Source organism: Manduca sexta, chromosome 15 (genome assembly GCF_014839805.1).
Source record: "Manduca sexta isolate Smith_Timp_Sample1 chromosome 15, JHU_Msex_v1.0, whole genome shotgun sequence".
Taxonomy (NCBI): Eukaryota; Metazoa; Arthropoda; class Insecta; order Lepidoptera; family Sphingidae; genus Manduca; species Manduca sexta.
In genome coordinates this window covers 1,230,106-1,249,466 of record NC_051129.1, presented here as the reverse complement: position 1 = coordinate 1,249,466, position 19,361 = coordinate 1,230,106, and the positions used below count along the sequence as shown (strand labels likewise).

The 19,361-nt window shown below is 36.9% G+C and overlaps 2 protein-coding genes across 3 annotated transcripts in view; both read right to left on the bottom strand.

The window, feature by feature from the left end:
* Positions 1–278: 278 nt before the first annotated feature.
* On the bottom strand, positions 279–2,402 carry LOC115449558 (ATP synthase subunit d, mitochondrial). Its single transcript, XM_030177413.2, has 3 exons — positions 2,157–2,402; positions 1,866–2,084; positions 279–739 (listed from the first exon to the last, which is right to left on the bottom strand). The coding sequence occupies exons 1-3, from the start codon at positions 2,273–2,275 to the stop codon at positions 553–555; spliced, it is 525 nt and encodes a 174-aa protein (XP_030033273.1). The 5' UTR covers positions 2,276–2,402; the 3' UTR covers positions 279–552.
* Positions 2,403–3,954: 1,552 nt separating this feature from the next.
* LOC115449556 (protein trapped in endoderm-1) overlaps positions 3,955–19,361 on the bottom strand; it is a 55,094-nt gene continuing 39,687 nt past the window's right edge. Inside the window, exons 3-6 of one of the 2 annotated variants that reach the window (XM_030177409.2) lie at positions 19,006–19,252; positions 9,866–9,968; positions 6,204–6,418; positions 3,955–5,120 (exon numbers count right to left, since the gene is read on the bottom strand). In XM_030177409.2, the coding sequence (XP_030033269.1) occupies positions 4,745–5,120; positions 6,204–6,418; positions 9,866–9,968; positions 19,006–19,252 (941 nt within the window). In that variant the 3' untranslated portion in view covers positions 3,955–4,744. The remainder of the gene's footprint in view (positions 5,121–6,203; positions 6,419–9,865; positions 9,969–19,005; positions 19,253–19,361) is intronic. The other variant, XM_030177411.2, reaches the window with a different exon arrangement.

Sequence of the window (19,361 nt, the reverse complement as noted above, 5' to 3'; positions counted from 1 at the left end):
TTTCTCCGCTAGATCAATACGGTGTATACGCGTGAGGATATAAGATGTCCCTCGATTTCAGGTATTTTAATTATTTAAATCCATTGCCCGTGTAATAATTGGATGTTTATTTTAAGTAAATATTTACCAACTGTTACGTAATTGAGGCTAAAATCGGAGGAATGTATCGTATATCTGTTTGTTAATTTTTTATTAACAATTTTTGTAAAATATTTTCAATCAATTCTAATGCAATTTACTATGAAAATACATATTTTATACAATAAAATAAAACAGCATACGTATTATATTTCTTTATTCCTACATAAATAACAGAAACATTCATTGATACGGCTCCAAGATTGAACTATCATGACATAGCTGATTTGACCGATTCGCTTGAGGCCACATCACGGGCGTTTACTATTAAGCGTATTTTCTGTGCATATAAGCTCATTCACACACATAGTTTAGATGCGTGTGTATCGTACAAAGGTTTTGTACAAAGGTTTTTCATAATTTTATTAACTGTTTAATACTTATACGCGCGGAATATACGCTATGTTAACAATCTTAATGTGCCTGTGGGGGAGGTGCATCAGGGTCGACGTAGCCAAGCTGTTCATCAGGCGTGTGCGGCCAGAAGGTAGGCCTGTTGATGGGGTCGAGCGCGAGATCAGGATGAGCATCGCGGAAGTCTTCCATGGTCATCTGATCATATGGCAGGAGCGCCTTGGTCTCTTCAATTTGCTTTTGGTACCTGTTGAAAGAGGCATATTATTACAAATTTTTGAGTGTACATAAAGTGGAGTTCAATGTATAAACAACATGAGAGAGTTAGAGTAGCCTATGTGCCAACTTGACATAATGAGCACCATCATAATAATAAATATTTAAACCATGCGGTCCTATAAATATTACGATTTTTGTGATTAGGCACTAATAAATTAAACTACATATTCTTTATGTCTGCTAACATTGTGCCAATAATCTTCCATGAATTAAGGATATTTTAACCAAAATGCCTGGTTTTACTTTTCTGTCATTTTGATAATTTTGTATTTTTAAGTGAATATGGTGTGCTTGAGTGTATTTCTAAATGAAAATATGTTGTTGCTGCTGTGACAAATTCTCTCAGCATAGTAATAATATATTAGAGTATGTGAAATTATAATTAGTTTTATTTTATTCAACTCAAACTTGATATTTATTTAGTTCAACACCTAAAATTGTTTATTTTACTTCTACAGTTTGAATAACTTATGATAGTTTTTAAGGAACTTTGAATAGAAAATAAAACTGTATATCCTTTTGGAATGAGCCTCTGTTCATTATAAAAATAATGCAATTGATTGTTCATTTGACCAGCATTATAACATTTTTGGAATTTCCTTAGATATATAATCAATTTTTATTAAGTAATTAATGTTTTTATTAGAGATTTTTACATCCAGAAGACTATATTATAAATAATTGGGAAGACTATTGACTCTGTGACAGATTTTTGTAGCTACATAAAGCAAGTCATGAATCTGTCTATTGATTTAAATTTATTTTCTAAATATAGTTCACTTTTCTTTATAGTTTGTTAGCTTTACTCAGGATTCCTGCATGAAAAAGTTTTTCAAGATTAAAAGTGCCGCTATATATATCTTTCTCGGATGAATACATTTCCTTTTATTAAAATTACATGTTCCTAATAAGTATTATAAAGTATAGTTTCTATACAATGCTTTTATAAGAAATCTAGCCTGATTCCACAGACACAATACATGTTCTTCCACAGCATTATTAACCTAAACTTATATAATAATTTTCGAAGCACTTTCAATGTAATAAATCATAATTCAGTTTTTACTTTATCAGCTATAGTGTATGGTACTCACGAAGCAATGTTAGCATTGGAATCCTTGATGAAAGCATCGATCGCCTTCTTGATTTCATTCCACTGCGCCTCGACCTGCGCGGTCAGGGTATCGGCGGGGTATGGGATCTTCAGAGCCTCGTACTGCTTTTGGAAGTTATCGACCATGCCAGCAACAGGCACTGTCTGCTTGTACAGACTCCAGTTGATCTTCGGCGGCTCGGGAGGGTTGGCCAGGACCCTGCAACCCCATCACTCGTAAATGGAAAACATTGACAGAAATTATGTAACTCAAGTTTAGTTCAAAACTAACCTTCGGAGATAGTTGTCCGACTTGACTTTAAAAGCCGCCAGGCTGGCCTTTTGTTCAGGTGGCACCCTCTCGGCGAGGGCGGCCCAGTTTACCGAGCTCTGTGCAATCCTTTTCGCCATTTTCGGCGTTTATTTCACGAGAAAATATGAGGGCTCGTCGAATAAACGACAGATATCAGAGACAAAGATTTTATCTTTTTTCTAGAGGCGGAAGTGACAAATGACATTTATATGGTGCATGTGGGCCTTTTGGTCCGATTGTCTATGTTTCAACGTTAGTAACAGCTAACGCCATCTAGTGGTTTCATGTAAGTAACATGAGGCCTTAAAAATATATAAAAATATTGTTTTAACCAACTTGTATAAGTAGTTGTTTTAATTGTTTTTCTTAAATGTCAATACTTTTTGAAAAATAAACCGGTATAAGACTAGCGAAGTATATAAAGCGAACAAAGTATTAAAGGGCCGTGTTAAAATCAAAGAACTATAACTTAAAGTTTGTCTATATGGGAAAAAAACACTATATCAACATTATACTTAAATATATATTATTTTAATTCTCTGTGCTATATTTACTTGAAAACCTGATGGTTGTGTTTGTAATTTTTTTTATTTGGGAGCTGAATTTCATTTATTAGAATAGTGTCAATTCAGCTGATAACAGGCAATGTAATAACAACTAAAATTTTATTTATATTATAGTTCAATAGGTATGTTAAATATTTACTAAAGATTCTACTCAAGGTTAAGATTGGTTTATTAATATGGCCCGACGACACACACACTTATGCAATTTTCCACCGATGCAGTAAGCAGAGGCTATGCAGTCACTGTCCGTCGTGTGTATTCGTTCCCATATGATAGGGCCTATCTCCATACTGAGCTGAAAAAGTAAATATCACTACCCGATACGGAGAACGAACCAAAGACCTCAGCTCGGCAGTTGTATCGCAAAGCCACTACACTGTCGAAGGACTCAATTGTAATTTTAGGTATCCCAGTATGGGCCATTCCGCTAACTGTTGGTGCACTGGTTGAACCTCTGCCTCAGTTATCAAAGGCGTGAGTGGGTATATAATTTTATTTTGTTTGCTTTGAATGACGAGACGAGCTTGCCGTTCGCTTGATGGTAAGCGATACGACGATAAAAAGTAGAAACACCATTCAACACCTTGAATTACAAAGTATTGTTTGGTATTCCACTGCGCTCGCCATCCTGAGACATGAGATGTTAAGTCTTATTATGTAGTTACACTGGCTACAATGTCCTTCAAACCGGAACACAACAGTGACTACACGCTGCTGTTCGGTGGCGGAATTAGTCATTGTGATGATACCTACCCAGGCGGACTCTCACATAATATGAGTGACCTGCCACCAGTAAATGTATACATAATTAGATCAAAGTTCGAATGTCAGTACTAGCCTCATAATAATAATCCAGCCCTATAAACTATGTTTGTATTGTATGTTAGAACTAAGGCATTTTCCATACACATATTTTATATTTAACTGTGGAAACATGTAATTGGTGTTTTGTTATTTTTCTGAATTGTATTTTGTAACACTGTATGTTCCCAAATGAAATAAATAAATAAATAAAATAATATAATAATATACTGCCCATTGCTGAACACAGGCCTCCTCTCCTACTGAGAACTGGCCTACTTATAGAAAAATAATGTCATTGTCTTGTAACTTGATAACGATACATTTTCCGCTAAGATTCTCGAGTCAGTCACACTGCAGCGTTAGTTCTGTTGTGTTCGTGATTTTTTTGAGGAAATAAAATAAAACAATACAAATATAATGATTTATTCTTCGAAATCGTTGTTTCCTTTCCATTGTGATCATTGGTCTGACACTAACCTTACACTAAACATAAATATCACTAAAGGAATGCAACTTGTAAATAATTGTATAAAATAACAAATGCTTAAACATCGTAACTATAATGTGAAGGTAATGTTAACTTTGGTTATGTTATGATTGGTGTTTACTTACACTATTTATTCTACTTATAATTATATTATAATTAAATTATATTTACATTTATTTTACAGAAGTGATTATTTTCAGTATTTATAAGTAGTTGGAAGTTTTTGGAACATTCTTGCGCTGTAAATGCTAGGCATAGTGACGGCTTGTAAGTCGTCGTGAGTAGCGGCTTTCAGTTACGTGCCGTGTCCGGGCAGTGGTGAAGCCGGGATTTATATGGAGTGATCTATGTTTTTTTAAACCGCCCTCTCACTGCCTGGGCACTGTATGTGAGGCCAAAGCTCAGTACGTGTCAAATTCCATTCGTAGGGATAAATACTAATCTTGTATATTTCGTAATTTACAATCGATTTTGGATGACAAAATCATATTTCGTAATAATTGATGATTAAGTCAAATCAACCATAGATGCAGATGGCGGATTTCCAAGGGCACTACGTTTTAACATTTTCCAAATGAAAAAATATACTTTTTTAATAAAAAAAAATCTGGTTTTCCTCGGATCGAAAATTCTAATCTACCCGATTTTTTAAAATAACGTCCATGGACGCTACAAACTAAAACACCGAAGTCAAAAGCCTAAACTGAGATTCATAAGTTAGCGGGTTTATCTTTCGGGTTCCTTTTATCCCCATAATTAGGGGAATTGGACGAATGGCCGACAGTCCGACTACCCCACGTGGTCCTTCGAGCCACTGTGGTACTTTTACAAAATTTTAATAAGTTCCCGTAGGCAGCCCTGTACTGGCGGTTGGTTGCTGCGTATATCAGAGGGTTGATGACGCTGGAAGCCCAAGCCAGGATCGAGGCGATGATGTGCAGCCAGGGGTAGGTGATGCCGTCGTCGGCCACGTTCATGATCATCAGTGGCAGGAAGCAAGCCAAGAAGCAGAGGAAAATGGTCAGCATCAGAGTTGTCAGGCGCGAGTCCTCTTCCTTTTCTTTGGCTGTTTGTCCGCTCAGTTTGCTGTGGAGTCAATACGTGTTTATTTAGCTATGGCAAAATGTTAAAATTGTATGTTCCAGCAATTCTTAGGTTTTGATTAAATTAATTATTTTTGAAATTTACGGATTATCAATTGTTATAAATATCAATAGGAGACATTAAAATTAGTCATGTGCATTTCACACCATTAAATTATTCATAAATAAGAAATATAAACGAGCCCCCGACATGCATTTTGTTTGTGAGATCTATGTGCGTCGAGTGGGTCTATTTGTACATACAAGTGGAACAAGAAGCAGTCGGGAACTCTTAACTTTACGAAAAGAATTTGCGCGTTTTAGTTGCGCTTGAAGAGCATCATCTCGTCTAAAAACGTCGTAACCGATCCTTATATATCGATGGATGGCCAAAGCCACACCAATCAGAATAGTTTCTTTGACATGCTTATAAATCTTATTCGATGGACCGATCTGAAGGTAGCATTTACAATCATTTATTGGTATTTTGTTTGCTTGCTTTAACGGTGAAAGAAAACATCGTGAGAAAACCTGCACACCTGAAAAGTTCTCTATAGGAATTTCGAAGGTGTGTAAAGTCTACCAATCCGCACTAGCCCAGCGTGGTGAAGGCCTAATCCCTTTCAGTAATAGAGGAGGCCCGTGCCCAACAGTGGGACAGTATATAATACAGGGCTGATATTATTATTGATATCGACCGTAATATCAACAGGAAAACGGATATCTGGGACACGAATTTGCAATCCTATATTAGTAATATTCCCTGGAACGTGCTATCAATACGCCTGTCAGTCGATAAGTTCCTAGGATTCGGTTTTGATAACAAATAATGGCGTGATTCAAATTCCTGAAAATATTAACTGCGTCATGTAATGATGCTATAGAATACAATTTCAAAGCGATGGTAGCTACCATCTTAGCCAGTTCAGTTCAATTATCCAGTTTATCTGGGTAGCTATCCAGTAGAGATAAACTGGAGACCAAATCGTAATTGCTAATCAAAAAACCCGACCTACAGAACCTAACCTAACCAACAGTACACTCGTGCTAGTTAGTGACAATAAACATCACTGAAGCGATATCTCACCCACATACACACCTGCGCCCTTCTAACTTCCGCTTGCTCTCGCGCACGCGCCAGTAGATGCATGAGTAAGAGACGATGATCACCACGCACGGCAGCGCGAACCCGAACACGAATAGATACTTCTTCGGCGACTTGCCGTCTTTCGGCAAGATCGTGCACGAAAACGTATTCTTTTCCAGCCCTAGTTGGCCCCATACGCCGAGGAGAGGTGGCACCTGGAAAGAGTTGAAAGTTAAATAATACATTAGTTATTGATATATATATTATTCCTGAGAGGGTTGTGAACTCATATAAAAATTTAAATTTATTCCTTATTTTACGAGCATTAAATGAACTGCTCTAAACAACAATAAAAAACCAATTGTATTTTTTTCTCCTCTCCTTATCATGTATTGTAGTCTTTACCTTAAACTGATTTTGAAAAGAGCAACACCAGAGTTTCTTGCCCGTTCTTCTCTGGTGAGAACTGCTTTCCAAACTGGTGGTAGAGTTAATATTGATGGAATCTAAATAATGTATAACATTTTACGGATTCAAATAAATCATTTTATTTCATTTCATTTCATTGGAATTGTCGATTTAAAGGACTACTTAGTAAGTTTAAATAGTGCTGTTACCTATGTAAATTGACAAGCCCATTCTATTATAAGTGCCTTTTTCTCGAACTAAGTAATTTATATAAACAATACCTCTATGTGGAACTGGAATTGAAATTAATCTATCAAACGAAAAATATCATAGTTTTCTACAATGTCAAACTTTATTTTACACTTAAACAAAACTACATTCGCAATATAAACAAGCATCATGGGAACAACCGATCATATTGTGTCAACAAACCCATTTACAAATATTGCTGCCAAGAGACGTAGATTTAAAAAGCTATATTCAAATAGAAATGTGAATGATGCATGAATCGACGAATTAAACAGTTCGTTCACTTGTACCCAAACGAGGGGTCAATTGATAGCAAATAATCATGGGTCAATAAGACGCATATTGCTAGGGGAGTTATGGACGCCTAGCTATTATGAGGATAAATGCGGAGACTTATTGGGCGTTTTATGTATAATTGTTTGGTCTAGTGGCTACGTATAGACATGGGTTGTAGATTGATGGTCGTTAGTTTGATTCTCATGTCGGTCAACGTTATCCTACGATAATTTTGGAAGCGCCATATTGCACGAACATCCCTATCCAGTCAACTACAAAATGTCATTCCAACCTAAACTTGTTTAGGTATAAGTGATATCATACTAATCATCACTAATTCATCATAATCAGCCGCAGGACGTCCACTGCTGAACATATACCTCCCTCAAAGATTTCCACATCGACCTATTAGAAGCGGCCCGCATCCAGCGACCTCCTGCGTTTTTTATGAGGTCATCTGTCCACCTCGTGGGTGGACGTCCGACGCTGCGCTTGCCAGTTCGTGGCCTCCACTCCAGAACCGTGACTATGCTTGGTGTATACGTGATCACTAATTAGTCAGCAAATTTTTCAAATCCGTTCACAATAAACCGTATCAAGTTATCTGCGGGTGATATGTAACCAGTCTCGGTTATCAGTCAAAGTGGCCGAGCCTTCAGTCAATAATGTGTACTGATTTGTGGATATTAATGTGCTAGACTTTTGCTTTGTACATATGTTGTTTATGCTCGGATTATCGTAAACTAAATTGTGTGGAGTACATTTTGTATTACATGTTTCTTATTATTTTTTTATGTGCACGGTATAGTGACTCCACTGCATCTGATGGTAAGTGGAGCGGGGTCCAATAGAATGTCGAATGACGAGAGATGTTTATCCTCCGGCAGTTGACACGATTATGCCGGCCTGTTGTATGCCTAATTTATTGAACTTGTACACTGATTTTAATAGTAATAAGCTAAATTGTCTCTCGGTAACATTTAGGTTGTATTTCGTTTTGATTTGATTATTTACACATACTCACGCCTTTTATCCCCGAAGGGGTAGGCAGAGGCGCAAGTGGTGCACACGAACTTTCCGCCGTGTGTGTTCTTTCTCATGATGTGACAGAGTACGAGCCTATCGCAATATCGAGCACAACTTTTAGGCCCGAGGAATGATCCTCGGTGTGCTGAGATCTAGGGTATGAACCCTAGATCTCAGCACAGCAGTGATCCCGTAATACAACTACGCCACAGAGGCACCGTAATTTAACCACGTAATAAGTAATGCAGCGTTTTTCGTCAATCAATATCAACTGCAGTGTAAGTATTTGAATCCTTGACGTAACAAAAAAGTTAGAAGCAAAAGGGTTCTTTCCAATATTAAAAAACAAACCGGTTTATTTACATCAAAGCCGAACCAATTCAAACTTTAAAGGTATTAAAATGTGGCTCACAATTGTTGTTGAATAATGCATGTCGCTATGGAGCGTATGGGACGTTACAACTTGTAGATTGGACACGTTAATGTTACAACATAGGGAATACGTGCCTCGGATACCGGTGCAGCTTTGATTTACTCAACAGTTTAGAAACAAAGCAGTTGAACTTATAGATAAACGGGTTGATAATTAAGGTAGGGTAGATGTAGCTGAGTACATTTATATCAACTTCAAAAAAGTTTTTAATACTGCAAATTTTTGTTTTACCTGATGTCGCTGTTAATAAAATATGTATATTTTTAAAAATTTTGTTTGATATGCACATACGACGAATTTCGCTCACAAAACTGCTACTAAGTACTATATTTGGTACTACATTGCGTGTAATAGCCGGCAAACAACTTGAGCACACTACCGTAGGTCGGTTTCTTTCTACGTAAGCGCCACTCTACACTACATCACGCGGTAGTGTGCTCAAGTTGTTTGCCAGTTATAATTATGTATTTCATGTCCAATTATTATCCTAGCTATCGTGCCCTTCAAACAAAACACATTACATAGCATAAGGCTGCTTGGCGAACAATACATATTGCATATCAATAATCTAGATCCTAATAATTGTTAGGAGTTTCTTCACTTTGAATCCCTAACCATCGGTAGGTTGAATCTTGAGCTTCACCATCGGAGAATGATTCAATTTTAATATTTTTATATGCATTGTTATTTTTCATTGGTAAAAAGAAATTGTAATCTAGAACTGTATAAAACAGTCCTTATAACTAAAGGCATAAACATTTAAATCCCACGGTTTTATCATAATTATTAAGTGCGTAGATAAACGTCAGAGCGCCAGGATGTTAATTCGGCACAATTAGTAACGTGGAAGTGCAATGAACTAATTACGACTTCCTAACTACAGCCAGTTGTTAATAGTCGTTTTATGTTGGGCGGGTCGTTGTGGTCGTTTTGTTGTATCCTGTTTCGGATGTTTTGGACCACAAACCTATTTAGGTGGGTTTGGGAGTGAGGCTGCCGGGTCGGTTCCCGTGTTGTTCAATGTTTGATGAGGTGTTGTAAGATTGAAATTCGTAATTGTTCTTACACAAGTTTACCTTCTTGATGTGGGGTTAGTACTATTTTTATTAATAATGTTTGTTGTACAGAAAAATGGTGTAGTTGTTTTTATGAATAATCTTTGTGGTACAGAAAAATTGTGTACCAAAACAAAAATTACAAGTTACTATTATGTACGAGAATGTGTGTAAGTTTTTTCTGTATTTATTATTATGTTATGTAGTCGACTCACCATGAATCCAAAGGAGACGATCCATATGAGCAGCAGCTGTATCCAGATCTTGGTGCTGGTGTAGATCTGCGAGTACATGTCGTAGTACGCTATCAGCGTGTACCTGGAATAAAATAATTATATTTTACAATCTCTGTTATAATCAGATCTTTTATCAAGGCTAGTAAAATATTTAATATATTTTTTTATATTTAAGCGGATGTTAAACATCAAAATAAAAGTAGTTTTGGAATTTTATTGCGGTTTTCTATATTTTAATTTTCCGGTAGTTTCGAAGACTTTGCTGCCGTCATAGTTACGGGGTGGACTGAGGTATAGATCGTCGGAAGTCAACGTTATAATATCTTTCTATATTTTTCAATTATATATATTGAGATTTAATTTACAAAACTCACCTAATATATTCATTTTTCAATTAAAAAATACGCGAGATGCTTAGATTTAGAAATGCCGAACTTGGCGACTGGCAATAGATTCTCCACTCGGAAGAGAAATAAGCTTAACGATACAAGATTACATGTAATTCAGACTCTGCCTAACTGTTCGGCGATAAAAGCCGTGAGCATTTCAACGATTTCCTACAAGTTTCACTCTCAATATATCACACCTGTTTAAACTAAAACAAGCTAACAAATTAAACGCGCCTAATCTAATCCGGGAACAAACAGAGTTGCTTGTTTTCCCACGCGAGATAAGGACGCTTTCGAAGCCCTACTTCAGCGTAATGTGCTCGAGTACTTATCAAGTGTCGATGGTCTTCTTGAGTCATAATTTCTAAAATAGCTGTATAATTCATCTTAATGCTATTTGTGTTCCAATGGTGGATTGCGAGTGTACGACTTTCAGGTCAAGAAAAAATATTATAACGCTATTCTAATGCGATTTGCCTGTCACCATAAGGGTTAACGTCAGCAAACCGCTGGTCCTAAGAATCAAGTTAAATAATTTCAGCTCGAATTTGAGTGTATATTTGCATTAACTCTACATTAGAGTAGGATAAGAGTTCATTTATAAAAGCTATAATATTAATATAATAACAGATATAATTGTGGACGCTTGTTGTGCCGCTTTGTTTGATGCCAAACTACGCAGTGGCGAATGGTGAAATTTTCTAAAAGGGAACACTACATATAGGTACTATATGCATAAATGCGGTCTACAAATTGTTCTGACTATAATTAGATTCTACAGAAATTCTACATAAAAGGAAGTCAACTACCACAGACTACCAAGCCGCAATGGAGTACATACCTATTGCTTACTTATTTATTGCCCGAACTGTTACTCTATACCCCCTTTTCACAAAAAGGTCTAAAGCACATGCGATCACTCAGCAGGTCGGTAAGTCGTGTCCAAACAGGCGGGCCCTTTGTGCGCGGGGTACTGACCCGCCCATACGCTTTTATTTTTACATCCGCCTCGCAAGACATTAGTTGTCCGCGAGATTCACATGTGTGGTCTCATTTCGAACGGCAAAAAGTATTATATTTGGTTTTTCAGATGGCTTCGTTTAAAAATCATTAATGTTGTTGGTAATTGGTTGGTTTTCTTTGTGGCTAGCGGCAATAGAATGAACATGTTAGAAATCGTTTGAGTTCGTGTGTTTGAAAGTTATTAACGATTTTATAAATACCACGTTTAACAATAATCTATTTATTGACATAAATGTATTTTGCGGATAACTATCGCGGTTTTTATATTATTATTTTCTCACGACCTTTCGAGGATCAATTGTCATTTTATACAAAATCTGTTAATGCAAACATTATAATTCATAATACAAGTTAAGTACAGTCTTATCAGATTTTCCAGCAGCTTAAACCATTAGGGAAGTTGCCCGTACCACATAAAAAAAATTCAAAGTAAATGAATGTTTACATTAATCTCTATCCGGCAGTGACTTACGCCTGCGCCGGCGCCGCACCGGGTGCATCCGATTTCAGTACTTGAAGTTACGAAATCATAAAACAGAGCTTTATGTCTTCTCGTGTAATAAAAACATATTTGTATAATGAAAATAGATTGTTTGTGAATGAATTTTATGACATTTATTACTTACTACAGTCGGCTGTTTAAAATAATTTAATAACTTTTTTATTATGAAGATAAGCGGAACAAACGGGTTTATGGTAAACCCAGATTACATAAAAATATAAAACATTATAAATAATACCTTGTTTCTTCACAAATATGGTCTAATATTAATCTTCTGTACCTAATATGCCGTGATCAGCTACTGTGGACTGTTCAACTTAATTTAATTTATGAAAAGGTGACTGAAAGCGTATAGAAAAAATACATAATAAACTTCCATTAGTCACGTCTGTTTGTACACTTAATTATATGTAAATAATAAACACAGCATCTACAGAAGTCACTTAGCCTTTCAAACACTGGGAACACGCGGGAGGCCGCTCAAGCTGCGTTAAGTGCAGAGCCGATAAATGGCCTGATAAAACAGGCTGGATATGCGTTACCCTACATTTGTATTACAGTAAAAGAATTGTTTTATGTTTGTCGTAATTTGGTACACTAAAATAGTGTAGGGTACCTTACATATTTTTCTACACATTAGAATATTTCTGCGATATGACAGAATATACGAGCATGGCCAAGTGCACTGCACCTGATGGTAAGTGGAGTAGGATCCAATAGAATGTCGAGTGACGAGAGATGATTACTCCTCGGCAGTCGACACAATTATGCCGGCATCTTGGAGCCTGATATACACCGGCTGATCCCGGAACGAGACACACTTACGTGAGTCACTATGGCGGTTTTAACACCTTGTTTATGGTCGTTGTAAGCCGGGCAGATATAAAATATATCCTAAAACCAGCAAAAAATATCGTGAGTGCCGACTTTAACTTGATAGCGTCTCAGCTGATATCGGTCTTCAGCGCGAAGCTGAGTTGTATGTATTAATGTGGCCCTTATTCCAGGCTTTGATTGCCTCGGTGGCGTAGTTTGTAATTGTACACGGTACGAGTACGGCTAGGTCATGAGTTTGAATCCCGGGTCGGGTCAAAATAATTGTGACGGGGCTTTTCTATCTCAAAACATTACTCAGTCACAGCTTGGAGCCTCGGAACGCACGCAAAGCCGTTGGTCCTGCGCCTGATCCCTCATCGGTCATGTCGGATTGCCGTCTCACCGGACTATGGGAGTGAAAGAACAGCGAGTGCACATGTGTATTGCGCACACACTTGTGCACTATAATATCTCCTGCGTACCTGGCTGATCTCCGTTGATATTAGCCAGAGTGGCCGAAAATTCGCCTAGAAGGATTCAATAATTCATTCCAGGCACGGAATTTGCAGGCGATACCAGCAAAAGCAAGTATACTAAAGTATTGGCTCAAATCAATTAGAAATTACATATAATAGAAGCACGCGTGACTGCCTGCTAATGGTGTGGGCAGTGGTCTAGTTTCCTCGCATGCCGCTGTATGCCATGGTCCGGCGAGTACGGTGAATGTAACAGTTACTGGCATTCGAGAGTAGTCTTTATGTAATTTACTGATTAAAGAACTGAAAAAAATCGTTCCGCTACTAGAGAAAGATGGACTGAGAAGTGATTAATTTACCATTAGATTAATGTTTTTAGATTCCCATAATTTTAAAGTGTTAACCCAGCTTTTTCTATCTGTCTCTCTAACTTAGTGCTTAGGTGAAATTTTAAAACTTCGATATGAAAGATGTATTTTATAGAAAGTAATCCTATGCCAATATTCTAATTAATTAGAATAAATTCAATAAGTAGAATCTAACTAATGAAGGAGTTAAAAATATGTGATTTTATGTGCCCTACATATATAGGTATCATATAAGAGAATTTTTGGTACTGAACTTGGAGTGTATGTATAAATCTTGAGTCATATTAGTATGAAAAATATCACAAAATTAATTTTCTTTTTGTCTCATTTGATCAAAATTTAAATCTTTTTTACTTTTAACCTATAATAAACTTTTTAATACATGAATATAGATGAGTTCATCACAACACCATGTTGAATGCTTATGAATTAAGGACCCGTATGGTATAATTTATAGTCTTTAATAGAGCTCCGGCGTGTGTGATCGTAACGTTTCAATTTATACAAAAATGGACCCATTGTTCTCTAATTACTTTGGAGGGGAGATGATAATGACCCTACAAGTTACTCAAGGTTTATCGCTGTTGAAGGTCCGGGGTTTGTCTTGTTTTGCGTCTGTTCGAATCATTTTAAAATGAGTGTCAAGACAAGATTATTGAACCAGTCAGTTGTGTGTGAGTCGAGATACTAGTATTGCTATAAAAAGTAATTTGCCATAAATTATATCCCTGAACTGATTATTTTGTCGAAGGATCGAGGTTTAAGACAATAGAAATTGGCATACAGAATACCATTCCACGCAAATTTCACGAAGATAAAGTAGCGCAGCCGTGTTACAAGTTTACACTGTCATAGAGAATAAGAATCCAGTACTTACACTGGCTACAATGTCCTTTAAACCGGAATACAACAGTGACTAGACACTGCTGCCTGGCGGCAAAAAAATGAACATTGTAGTGTTACCTACCCAGGCGGACTCCCACATAAGAGAGACCTCCCACCAATGTCAGCGACACATTCTTATATAGCTGACATAAAACTCTACCACCCATCGTTTTGGTTGGTTCGGCTACCTTCAAATTTGGCTCTCGATTAATATTAATGACTGGTAACGGTTACATTGTTTTGTATGTACAGCAGGGGATATTAACTAATGCGTGCATTAAAAACAGAGCCACGTATTATGTGTTAAGGTTGCAACTTGGTTGATTAGGTCAATGGATTTAGGAAGGATTCATTTGAATATCACTTTTTTAAAGGTCGCGGAACGACCTACGATTTCTTAGTTTATGATGACCCTGAGATGGAGAATGAGGAGATTTCAGATCATTATTGTTTGCTTCCACTTGGATTTTAAGGACTATTTTTGTTTAACCCCTTGCGCGTTTTCAGCGTGTATGTCCCAGTTTATTTGTTTTTGAATAACTTCGTCAATTTTCTTAAAAAGGTCTGCAAACTAATTATGTTCTTTCACAATGATTTATACTTATTGCTGTTGAGAGTAATTTTTTCACGTAACAAGTGTTCGCGCACTATTAACTCGATCCACGCTAATGAACATTATCAATTATGCGGTTATTAGACTATGGATAATGTTACACGGAGGATTAAACGGTATTCAATCATAAATGATTCTTACACACGGCGAAACAATATAATGTCAGGTATAGGGTACAGTGGATAATATAATTACAATAATTATATTTTACTAGCTTTTGCTCGCGGGTTCGCCCGCGTGAAGGAGTTTTCTGGGATAAAAGTCAGTTTAATTATATTTATGAGTCATTATTTTGGCTTCTACATAAAAGGTAGATATATGCTGTCGCGGACTTTTATTTAGAACTATTTAAGACAAACAATCCTACGGTACATAATCATTATCTAAGTCTAACGGTTTAGGCAGCGTAGGCTAAGATAGCAATATTTTTTCCGACTTTCTTTAATATGGATCGTTATATTATGACCAAATTATACAAAATCATTATAAATTATAGCCTATGTGTTATTCTGATGTATAACCATTATTACTGTAAAGTTTTAAATCCATTTAGTAGTTTTTTCGTGAAAGAGTAACAAACATACATACATCCATACATCTATTCTCACAAACTTTCGCATTTATATTATTAGTAGGATGTTTAACTGATTGACAAGTAGAACGAGCGTCTAAGCAAGCGTCAAGGCTGAAAACTTTTCATGTACATTTTCGTCAAAACAGTGGTTAGGTACACACATCTTACACTTAAACAAAAACCGATGGTACTCATCAGGGTCTTACAAGAGACCTGCCACCTTTCCTGATGATATCCGTGCCAGATAAACGATCTGGCCGACATTAAACCATACAATCGATTAATCAGATGTGAAGATTTCCACAGGATGTTATCATTTGAACGAGTAAAAAAATTATTTCTAACATAACCACTTGTAATCGCGAGGCCGCGGGTTTCGATCCGCCTATCATTGCGTCTGAAGCTATTTATAGGAGGTTTTGAATGAAATCGCCTAGCGCTGGGCCGGTTGAAGTGTATCCGATTATTTCGAGCACTCGAGTGCTTTGTACTCGATTGCCGGAATAGAATTCGTCTGACCGAATGACGGGACAAGGTGACTCATGATGGCTTGAGGCTTGAAGATTGTGTAACAGAATGTAGACGCAATAACAATATTTAGTACATAATTGTAATTACCAATTTTCAAGGTAATTAGTACTTAATTCCACCATGATTTACAGCTCATAATTGTTCAATCGCAGCTGCTTGATCAAGGATGTAAGCAGTGATTACTGCCTAGAACATCAACGTTGAGTGTCAGCTTTATTTAGCATCTTAAGGAGCTTGCGGAAGACTCTACAAATCAATCTGTGACGTTCATGAGAGGTTCTGACTATTGGTTGAGTTATTTGCTGTAAGTCATTAATGCTTTATGGTTATATTACCTAATTGTTATGAACAGCTCGCCTCCTATCACATCATAGGACGGAGAACACATGGCAAAAAATGGCTGCCCTTCAGCAATGAAGGCGTGTTGTATATGAAGAGGGCCAAGTTCCAACTCGTTTCTGTTCGATATTTAATGAATGCATTTTTACAACAATCGATTCGAGTACAACACTATAGCACTAGAGGTGCGGATAAAAAGATTTGTTTTACAACTTTGCGCCGTGAGTGGTGGGATGGGGGTGATAAATCACGGGCTGACTTTTATAATCTGTGCCGCTCGCCGCTCGCCTCGCGCCGCGAGCCAAACCAACCGACGTATTTGTTTTGATCTTCCAAATAATACGCATACAGGGACGTAGAAGGTATGATGCAAAATAATTAAATTGTAGAAATAGTACAGTTGGGGTGATTTCGAATTCTAAGACCTGTTTTTCAAAATAGGTTTTATATCTCAGTCTATGGAACATTAGGGTACCTAGCTGTTTACTATAAAATAGTCCGTTCCCTCGTCAGTCTTAGAAAGGTTATGAAAATGTACACGTTGATGTTGTTATAATAAGACAGGATTATATTAGACCAAGCAATACAGATAATTAGGCCCGTCGTTGTAAATTTAACTTACAATACGAAGATAAGAAGTCTTTATTGACAATTGTATGTTTGTATTGATGTCTAGTCTACTGCAAACAAACCAGCCTTTATTAAAGAGATCGTTATCTTCATAATTAAGCAATTAAATATGGACATGAGTTAAATTTAGAAGACATAATGAGGCCCATATTAATTAAGTGAATGGGGAAATTTATTACTCTTTTACGGTTCGCGTTGTTAACATATTTTTTATTGTTCTTTCTAAAATAATACTAGTAGATAAGATACTATTAATGTAGACTTTTTATAGCAATATAAATCAAAGTATTGTGACCAATAGCCCTTGTTAGACCTTTCCCAATTCTGGCCCTGGACGTTTAAAAGCGAAGTGTTCTAGCCAATGCCGATTGCCGATATTAGTTCGTATCGAAACTTATTTAAATTGTTTTTGGCGTCGATCTGTATTATTTTGGCAGTGGAAAAATTGCTTGTAAATTATTTTTAAGTACATCTACGTTGGTTTGATAAAAATGAAATCGAGTAATAAATCAAAAGTGATTTTATATCCACAATATTATAACTGATATTTTGTTAACAGAGAGTTTTCTTCAGTTTGTTTCAGTGATGATTTATTCCAAACATGTTTTCAGGTGGTAATAAATTAAGGTATGATTTACTGGGGTACGTGTTGGCGCGACTTTGCTCGTGTTCTAAACTTTGAAATATAAAATTTGTTGTAGAATATGAAAATATATGTGGGTGAGCGATCACGGTGCGTTTCAAACCCACGTGGGGGTTCATCTCAGAGAGCAGCCGGTCCAGTGTATCGTCCGTTGGTCCATTCGAACCGACGGTTGATATTATGTTTGAACTATATTGTACTTACGTGTCGACTATGTTTGAGACCCCGTATCTTGCCGTACCAGGATAGAAAAATATGAAGTGTGCGTGAAGAAATTGTTTATTAGACCTATTCAACAGGATGATAAAAAAAATCACGTATAATACGATGCCAAGTGCGGCGATAGCCTAGTTGGGTGTGGAACGGACTGCTGGGACGAATGCACAGGTTCAAATCCCAATGGCACACACCTCTAACTTTCCTAAAGTGATGTGTGTATTCTTTGTGAATTATCGCTTGCTTTAACGGTGAAGGAAAACATCGTGAGGAAACCTGCATACTTGAGAAGTTCTCAATAGAAATTGTGTGGGTATGTGAAGTCTATCAATCCGCACTAAGCCAGCGTGGTGGACTAAGGCCTAATCGCTCTCAGTAGTAAAGGAGGCCCGTGTCCGACAATGGTACAGTATATAATACAAGGTAGATATTATTTATTTATTATATTACGATTCTAAGGGTTAATAGGAATCTATTAGAATAATTAGTATCTTACGTGAATAGAGCAACGACCATAAGCTACTTTTATATATTGGATCGCCAATGTACTAAAAAGTAATGACAACATCGTAACGCGTTTCGTCACGTTTGTTCGGCTTACAAACGTAGTTTTCTCAAAAACTGGTTGTTTATGAAAATCTAAACGATGTTTGGGATTCCAGCAGTTAAATGGATATGAGTTCTCTGATCTATTCTGCTTGTACTAGCTACATTTGTAAACACGCACTTTAAAATTCAATAACCCTAACCTAAATATAATAAAAGCATTGTGGGCAATTTATAAGCGAATTTTATGGGATTTCGGCTTACACGTTTTCATTGAGGTGTGATAAATATGGATATCTTTTACTGACATCGGAAGATCTTTCATAACTAAATGAATTATAGATACCGTATTTTCATTTCGTAACTAGTATTTCGGGGCTCGAATTTGTGTTGTTATATTCATGTTTATAAAACATTTAAGTAAAACTCTACATCTAACTTGAAAACCCTGAATTAATTTATTTTCAGTATCCAGTTCCATCACTATCAACAATAAAAAAGCGAGGATGATTTCAAATCAAATTTTGAAGTAACAGAAGTAAAATAAAAGCATACAAACAACCCTTACCTATTTATAGTGATAGCGACCATGGACAAGAGCGAAACAGCTTCGTTCCCATAGAACACGAAGGCGAACATCTGGCAGAGCTGCGGGCCGAGGCTCCAGTGCTGCTTGATGAACCGGTTCGCGGTAAGCGGCAGGTTGATGGCGCAGAACAGCAGGTCAGACACGCAGAGCGACAGCACGAACATTGTGGTCACGTGACCGCGCAGCTTCGGGTGCATGAGCAGGGCCACTGTTGTTACCAGGTTGCCTGCAAGCAGACGCAAGATTCAGATTACTGGAGATAGAGGTGAGGTGGTGGCATGGTTCTTTTGGTATATTTACAGATTACAGACTGTTGATTGAGACGTCCAGGTTTC